This window comes from Octopus bimaculoides, chromosome 15, assembly GCF_001194135.2.
Source record: "Octopus bimaculoides isolate UCB-OBI-ISO-001 chromosome 15, ASM119413v2, whole genome shotgun sequence".
NCBI classification, from domain to species: domain Eukaryota; kingdom Metazoa; phylum Mollusca; class Cephalopoda; order Octopoda; family Octopodidae; genus Octopus; species Octopus bimaculoides.
The window spans coordinates 2,247,036-2,256,745 of record NC_068995.1 but is presented as its reverse complement, the minus strand read 5'-3'; the positions used below and the strand labels follow the sequence as shown (position 1 = coordinate 2,256,745).

Genomic DNA, 9,710 nt, shown 5'->3' with positions numbered 1-9,710 from the left:
GTGTGCGTGTGTGTGTGTGTGTGTGTGTGTGTGTGTGTGTGTATGTGCATAGATCACACACTATATTGACCAAAGAATCAAAGGCAGCTACAAAAGAGAAATCCCCCTTTGATCGAATCAACACAAAGATGTTAGACCAACCTCTCGGCTAATCCTAATTCTAAAGAAGCTGGCCATTAACAAAGAGCGTGAGGGCCTGGACTGGGTCAACGAATATGATGGGATGTCATGGATGGATTTAACAAAGACAGTGACAAATAATAATAATAGTGGACATTAAAGAATGATAATAATTACGAATACAAATAGTGTTATGATACAAAAGTGACACCAGGGGGAGCCATCGAGGTGGCATAGTGTGGTGCGTGTGGAGGGGGGAGAGGTGAAGAACTAAGTAAGTATCATACGTACCATATTCATCATCATCATCGTCGCTGATATATTCCAGGTTATCGTAAGACGAATGACAACTTCCATCTTGAAGGTTTCCACCTTCTCCGTCTTTTGGACATAATTTGGTGCCTCTGAAATGAGAAAAAAATAAATCTGGGGTTAAGGGACCATCACACACTGAGCTAGCCAGGAATTAACTACATTTTGCTTTTTATGATGATAATAACAATAATGATGATAATAATAATAATAATAATAATAATAATAATAATAATAATAATAATAATAATAATAATAATAATAATAATAACAATAATAATAATAATAGAGAATAGGAAGCCAGACATAGTCTTAATTGAGAAAGAAAACAAACTATGCTGGATCATAGATATAGCATGCCCAGTTGATAACAAGGTATGTGATAAGGAAGAAAGAAAAGTCGAGAGATATGACAGGTTAGCTTGGGAAGTTAAGCAGTTGTGGTCAATGAAAAAGGTAGCAGTAGTACCAGTAATTGCCGGAGCCCTGGGAACAGCGAGTAAAAATCTTGAGAAGTACATGGAACAAATAGGGGCTGCAATAAGGGTGGAGCACTTGCAGAAAACAGCACTGCTTGGAACCGCTCGAATACTCCGGATGGTGCTTGAAAAATAAGGTGTTACCTTAGTTCACTGGTAGTGAACAGCTACTGAAATGACAATAGCTTGATAAACCATTAGTCTCATTCTTTTGGCTTAGCTCTTTGTTCTTAAAGGCTTGTTTTGCCAGTTTCCAAATACTGAATCAGTGGAGCTAATTATGTATTACACATTTTTTTTCAAATTTCGTTTTTCAGAAGAAAAAAAGCTTCCAAAATAGGGAAAGTGGTTAGTGGAAAGCTGTGATACAGTCAACATGACTTTCTGTACAAGACACCTACAAGACAAAAACAGAGAACAATAGAAACCACTCTTCTCTGTCTCTTGGCATTACAGTTATCAAGATATTACAAAAAAAAAAAAAACAATTTGTATGAGGTGAAGAAAGAAAACCACTTACGGCCGGACAACCAGCTCGATCTCACCATTTGGATGTGAGATTGTCTGTTGAACTTCTTCGTAAGTTTTACCAGTTAATTCAATACCATTCCATTCTAAAATTTGATCTCCTGGAAAACAAACAAATATAAGGGTTTATAAAACAAGGCCCAAAACACAAATTGTTAGCAAGTTGGTGTAAGGTCAGAGGTTTTCAATCGAGGTCTATATGGCCCATGGGGGATCCACATAAGATTATGTTGTTAAAATTTTTGTGCAATAAAATTTCTTATACTTCTACACAACACACAAAATATTTAAACAATTTCTTTGTACAATTTTTAATAATATTTAACGATAAAAATATAATGAGATTTTTTAAGCATCAAATGAGTAAAACAGAAATCAGAGGAATCTATAGGTAAAAAATGGTCGAGAACCATTGCTGTAGATATTAGATTCCGACGTGTGCTGTACAATGGAAGTGAACCCTAAACCATGCAGTTCGGAAGTGAACTTCTAACTACACAGCCTCGACCGCACCTACTCTGATTCTAATAACTGCTAAATGCTTCTTTTTTTTGCCTTTAACAACAAACCTGGACCCCATCAGGTACCATTACTCTACCGTATCGTTACAGCCATGTGGCTTGCAACAAAAAATACGAATTTGTTGTAGAAATACAACAAAGTAAAGGTAAATAGCAACAGCCGAAGAATAAGGAGAGAGAAATAATAGTTTTTGTGAAAGAGTGGAAGGGTACCTCTTGCCATGGCCAACACATGGCAACTGTTAATTAAATTACATAATGCTAGGAAATATCTCACATTCATTTATGAAAGGAAGAAGTTGTGAGGGTTACTTAAGACCTGAGTACCAAATCCCCAATCTCAGAACTGTTCTCTCAGCTGAGTGTTCCATATATAAACCACATGTTTGGTATCGGCACCACACACAAAAGGAGCCAAATTTACTTCTGTGAATGCTATTAACTTCCTGCCAATGATGAGTGTCTTTAAAACTTACTTAATTCTCCTATTTTTCCTTCTCCTCCAAACCTGCCCGTCCCTGCCCAACCCCGTCGACCCTTCTTATCACAATAGCAACATTTGAAGAACTTTTACCACTGACCCTAATTTCAGAACCATGTCATACTTCTTCACCCTTATCTCTCTAACATTTACCAAAATCTAGCCAAAAGTAACGTTTTGAATTCTGTGGCAGCACATTCTTCTCCCAAGACAAAACCATTGCTACACCATGCAGACACAACCCCCCCTTCCCAACCCCTACCCGCTGCCACCAAAACCAGAGAACAACAACAACAACAACGTAGAGAAAATTCCTTGAAAGATATCTTGCCAAGTTTTGCAGCAGACATGACACAAGAACTGAAGACAGCTGTTGAAACATTACAGCCAGAAAATAATGCAGTATTTTGAATAAAAATAAAATTTTTCAAGTTGTTGCAATCGTTGAATTTAAGGGTTCCATGACTGTATACACAAATGGCTTGTATTCCCTTTGTTTCAGGATGGGGTGGGGGTGGGGAGCATATATTCCCTCCCAACCACCACACCCCACCCCACCGCCTGTTCTCCTTGTATAACACAAATCGGTTAGATTATACATATTATCTCCAACCACCAATCTGCTTTGATTCCATTTTGTCAACATATAACATTCGACAAACCAACTTATAAACATAGAAGAAAAAACAAAGAACTGCGATTGGATAACGTTGTCCTTTGTAGGTCTTATTATCAGAAAAACGGAGTTAGGCCGGTGCCTTGAATAACATCCGTTGCATAATTTTGTAAACCTTTGTACACTGCAACACATAGCATCATCTACACACTGTAATACATATATACATACATACATATATATATGCACACACACATTTATATATATATATATGTGGTTGTATACACAGGACTGGGACATCTGTCTATCTACTTAGAAAGAAATAGGTGTGTCCGCCAGAATACAATGAAATACATCTGTCTGTCTATATACTATAAAACATGCATGTTTATGTGTGTGTGTATGTATGATGCAAGTATATATATGCGTAGATATTGGTACAGAGATGCACATAAGCATACATAGATACATGTGTACATACAGAATGTATCTTAACAGACAATGAAAGATATGTACACACAAATAAATACATGAAGGTATATAAATGTATATGTATATATATATAAAATATATATATATTGTGTATTATATGGATATATATATGTGCATGTATATATGTGCTATCTGCATGTATAAATGTGTGTCATATAAGTATAATATATATATGTGTGTGTGTGTGTGTGTATTATACATGCACACACACACACGGAAGCATACACACTAAATGTGTATGCATCGTGCAAAACATTTCCATCTGTTTACAATTAATTTCTGACTTAAACTTATATACTCTTTAACCAACAACACATGAGTGAGTATATATATATATATATATATATATATATACACACACACATACATATAAATGTGTGTGTGTTTGCAACTTGTTTCTCTCTTTCTGTCAATCTTACTGTCTGTCTGTCTGTCATTCTATGCACATATATATGTACACACACATGCATATGTGTGCATGCATGCATTTATCTTTATGTACACAAGTATACATATCAGTGTGTGTGTGTGGCATGTGTATGTACACACACTTATATTTACACAGACATACATACATGATGATATTGTGTTGTATATAAAAATCATATATATATATATATATATATCACACACACACACGTATTTACATATGGGATTGTCTTAACCCGGATTACATATACCTGCATGAAAGTTACATCAGGTTATGTGCGTATGTGTGATTGTGTGTGTGTAAATTCACACATATATACACACACGCACAGATACTTACATGCACACACTGACACACACACACACACCAGTAAGTATGTATACTATATTTTGGAGTATTCTGTGCATGTACATCTATATACAGTATAACTAAAGGCACATCATCTCTCACAGACGCATATAAAAACACACTTCCATCTCCATGACTGATATGTTCATCACGTGATGTGTGGGCTCACATCATTTCCATTTTCTGCATTGATTCTTCCCTCAGGAAATCTATCTTTCCTACCAACTTCCCAAATATCATCCCCTCCATCCCCACCCCACCCCTGTAGATGTAACCTTATACTTTCATACACATGTTACCCTCGTCTAGACCCTTATCTTCAGGCTATACGTACCCTGTAAATGAGTTGCCCTAATATCTACACCTGCCCTCTCCTATGGGCAACTCATAACTAATATATATGTGGCTGGCACAGTGATCCTTACTCCTTGCTACAAAAAACACACCACACAATGGGTTTTGTCCTTTGCTGAGGACCTTATAATTAACACATAAGCTCATAATTCCTACATGTAGTGCTATCATGGTTACCCAGTAATTTCTGCTATCAGTAACTCACAGGCCATATATGTGATAATTGTGAGGGTACATGGGCTACTGGTTAGGGTGCTGCATTCATGACCTCACGATCGTGGTTTCAAAAAGGAAGACATGGGATGAGCTGGTGAAGCATGACCTTCAAATGTTGGGCCCCACAGAGGCAACGACAAAAGTCCGAAACCGCTGGAGGTATGCTGTGACTGAGAAGGACCGGCAAGTAAAGTGAGATCACAGCTGTAGCCTACACCAGTGTCACATAACCAGCCCATTTAAAGTACCTTGGATCGTATAGGCAAAAAATGGTTCTTACCTTCTTCCAGCTCCCCATGTAGCTGTTCTGCAATACCTCCAGGATAAATGGCTGCTACATATGCCACCATCTCTTCGTCAGGTCCTTGCTGTTTACCTCCAACAATTTTCATCCCAATTCCATTTCCTGCCAGACAAACGAGAAACCAGAGCAGATTAAAAAACACACTGCACAAGACATTGTTGAAAGCCACTGATTCACAATAAAATCACAAAAAGCAGTAATTGGGAGAACAAAGAATAAACAAAACAAAACAAAACAAAAACATAAACAAGAGCACAAATTGGAAGTCAGGATATTCCATTTGCGGTGCCACCAGTTCCAGGAACAACATTCTGTCCCTTGCCCTAACTATTGTCTTATTTGTCTACAGTTTGGGTTTTGTGTGGATTCTAACAGGAATTCTAACCCTTTATTATTAGAGTGAACAGGATTATAAGAGCAAAGGGGGTTTCAGGAAGATGAACATTAGGTTTTTAGGGACCAAGTAAATGTTCCACTCTGTTTAATTGAAATGGTACTGATGAAGGTGTGTCTGAGTGTGTGTGTGTGTGTGTGTGTACACATACCTTTTATCTTTACTTGTTTCTGTCATTAGACTGGGGCCATGCTGGGGCACTGCCTTGAAGAATTTTAGTTGTACGAATCGACCCCAGTACTTATTGTTTCTTTGTAAAACCTGTACTTATTCTATCTGTCTCTTTAACTGAACCGCTAAGTTACAGGGACATAAACACACTAAGACTGGTTGTTAAATGGTGGAGGGGGGGATAAACACAGACACAAAGACACACACACTCAGAGATACATATATGTGCAATAGGCTTCTTTCAGTTTCCGTCTGCCAAATCTACTCACAAGGCTTTGATTGGCCCGAGGCTATAGTAGAAGACACTTGCCCAACGTGCCACATGATGGGACTGAACCAGGAACCATGCCATCTCCTCTGTAAGGACCAGCATCTTGAGATCAGCCTTCAATACTTTGTCCTGGATCCCTCTCTTCCACAGATTCCATCCACTCTAAATGACTGGAACTTCTTCATGCAACTGTCCTCATCCATGCTTCCTCTCACCTCTCTTATGTCAAACTTCTCTCTCAATACATTTGCATTTTGTCATACAGACCACACAAACTCTTCACATCATCTAGCAATCTGGAACTGCTCTCATCTCTGATCCTCCTCACACCGTAAAAGACATTGGTAAACCTCTTCCTTTCTGCTCTTGCTACATAAACCTGTTGCCCTTTAGCTATTCAATATGGGTCTTTGCTACCTCCATCTTTACACACACACACACACACACACACACACACACACACATATATGTGTATGTATGCATATTTATACATATATATATATATATATATATATATATACGCGCGCGCGCACACACACACACACACACACACACACACAAACAAAAAAAGAAAAGAACAGATTCATAAGATTTATAAAATATACCAGAAGACAATAAATGGTAAAAGGGAAAATAAGTGTAAAGGGAGGAAAGAGGAGGTGGAGGAGGAGAGTGTTAGTGAGGTGAAGGAGGAGGAGGAAGAGAGTGTAATGATGACAGAGAGAGTGAGAGGAGGAGGTAAGAAAGCAGGCAGCACAGATAGTGAGAAGCTAGAGAGCAATGATGAGGTGAGGGGTTCCAACGGAGCTTCGGTCACCGATGGCCCAATGTTGACCTCTCTGTTGTGATGACTTATATATTGGGTTGGTGCATAATCATTGTGGCTTTTTTTCAACAAATTTTATTCAACAAAAACATCTTTAAATGATTATTCCGGAGCACATTCACCATCTACTTCAATCACCGTTTCCCGTTTGCTTGGCAGACGGTCAGACCATCATTTAAAGATGTTTTTGTTAAATATTGTCATTGTTTTTGTTGAATAAAATTTGTTGAAAAAAATCCGCAATAATTATGCACCAACCCAGTACAAAGATAGACAGATGACCTTAATAACTCATTACTGAATGTATGGGAGACTGTAATATCATGCTGACATAAGTATGGATGACCTTAATAATTTAATGTAACATCTATGGAAGATTATAATAGCATGCTGTTATAGGCATTTGCTATTGTATAAAGGGAAGTCCTCAATGAAATCCTCATTTCTTAGATATAGGGACCAACAATGGTTTATTATGAAGGCAAAAGAGCGAAAGCTTTTGCTCAGGGCACACAGTTTATGACTGGTTCTTATTTTATCAAACCCCAGGGGGAGGAGAAGCAAAGTTGATCCTTGGAGAGCTAAAATTTCCATAGGATAGAGAAATGACTCAGTGTGATGTGGTACTGGTTTGGGCCAGGTTGATGAGTGTGGTGGTCAATAGATATGGTCAGCGAGAGAAAGAGAGATGACCAGTTATTTACTCTGTAGCAACATACTGGTGCCCTCAACCACCTAATGTCTTGTTGAAAACATTCGCAAAATAAGAGCTGATTATTGTACTATGAGAAAGGATAGAAATCTAATGTTGAGGGCTAGGCCCTTTGTCTGAAGGGTCTCTGCCCACAAATGGCACACTTTGCTTATTCCTCACGTTGAAATATAATTCATTCTGCTTTGTGACTTTCCTCTGTACCACTTCATACCATCACAAGTTGCCTGAGGGTTCCACAGTTTCTCTTTGTTACTATATTTCAGTGTAGCCTGGGGTCAAAGTGTTATTGTAGGGTGTACAGTGTGATAGTAAAGGGATGTTGTGGGGTGTCATATAATTGTGAGGGCATGTTATGCATAGGGGATAATGCTGTGGTAGGAACAAATTCGGTGGGTAGTAAATGTTGTGTAGGGATGGTAGAGTATGTGGAGGTGAGGAAGTGTCACATATGGTGCAGCAGGGTGAGGGTGTGTGGGGTGTCATGTAGTGGTTCTTCACCCCCAACAAAGCATGCTTAAGACCTTTTCTTCACAGCTACATGTTTTCAGGTTCGATCCTACTGCACAGCACAGTGGGGAAGTATCTTCTGTCATAGCACTGGGTTGATCAAAGTATTGCAAGGATAATTTGGTGGAGGGAAATTGTGAGGAAGCCTGTCTGAGAGACGGGATTAAGTCTTACACCACAAAAATTCCACCTGAGAGACGGAGTTTGTGGGATATAGGACTTAATGGATTGTCCATTTTAACACCAATACCAATCCCTTAGCTACTTTTAGGTCTCTACCTCTGTTTCAAGGATGTAAGCCTGGATGATGGCCTGAGGGTAATGAATTCCCTTATTTCCACCAACCATGGACGATACCCTCTCACCTCTGATTAAGTCATTAAGAAATTATAAAAACAAAATATACAAGCAAACCCGAACTAACCTCCTCACTCCTCACACACATACAGAGGATATGGTTAAGAGGCACACACAGAGTAACTGAAACATCACAGAACAAACACACAATGTGTTGTTCCTCCAATAATAACCCGAACCCTAACTGATAAGTTGTTCTATAGCATGAAGGGACACACCCATAGCTTTATTAAAATGCTTCAAAATAATAATACATTGTACTGTTGTGAATGAGTGACATAAGGTGGGTACAGTTTTAATATTTTGAAAAGCTTTACTACAGCAGATTCTTTCATGAGTTGTATGTATGTATGTATGTATGTATGTATAGGACCCCCCCTTCAGTCATAAATGACCATGGGGTTGCACCCAGAAAGTTAGAAAGTTTAATGTTTATCTGAAATGATTCTTAATGTTCCTTATTAATTGATGTGGTTAGGCAGATCTGGATTGTATCAGAGTGCCCAGATTTCAAATCCCAATTCCTTTACATTATAAAATCATACATCTATATCCATATATATCCATATATATATATATGGAAGTTGAAAACCATCCCCCAAACTGCTAACTGCATTTTGACCCATTTGATACGAACCTGCTTGAAACAACTGCTCCTGCTTCTCTGATTCAAACTCTTTCAAAAGGACCTTAATTAAAGTCTTCCATCAAAATTTCCTACTACTGTTTGTTCCAAATTCCAGCTTAATGATAACAAAATTATTTTTTTAAATTATTTATCATTTTCAAATAATGAATACAAACTGTGTACTCCAAGGGAAATGTGGTAATAAAAGGGGTTAAGGGATTTCTTAAAATGCCCCGGTCAGAATAAAGTGTATAACTCTTCTGGTTATGAAAACCAGTTGCAGAGAGCAAAGAAGAAGAAGAAGAGGATGAGGAATTAGCAGTGGGAGGGGGGATTATAGCAACAACGGCACTTTCACGGTTTGACGATGATGGGGGGACAGATCAAGAACACTGGAGAGGGAGAGAGAGAGAGAGAGAGAGAGAGAGAGGGGAAAGAAATTAATAAATAAAAATAGCACACGAACCTTTCATTGATAGATCTTTTGGATCTCTGTGGCCACCTAGAAAAAGCAGAGTGGTAGAACAATTGATGCTGGTTAGCAAAGGCACCAATTACCCTCCTGGCTTAACTCTCTCTCTTCTTTTAATATATCCATAGCCATATATATACATGCATATACATACATATATATATATAT

General features: G+C 38.2%; 1 protein-coding gene across 1 annotated transcript in view; it reads right to left on the bottom strand.

Annotated features, from left to right (window-relative positions):
• Window positions 1-9,710, bottom strand: part of LOC106871305 (serine-rich adhesin for platelets) — a 185,792-nt gene that overhangs the window by 39,209 nt on the left and 136,873 nt on the right. The window contains exons 11-14 of the mRNA XM_052973431.1: window positions 9,537-9,572; window positions 5,178-5,303; window positions 1,432-1,540; window positions 412-524 (exon numbers count right to left, since the gene is read on the bottom strand). Of these exons, the coding sequence (XP_052829391.1) occupies window positions 412-524; window positions 1,432-1,540; window positions 5,178-5,303; window positions 9,537-9,572 (384 nt within the window). The remainder of the gene's footprint in view (window positions 1-411; window positions 525-1,431; window positions 1,541-5,177; window positions 5,304-9,536; window positions 9,573-9,710) is intronic.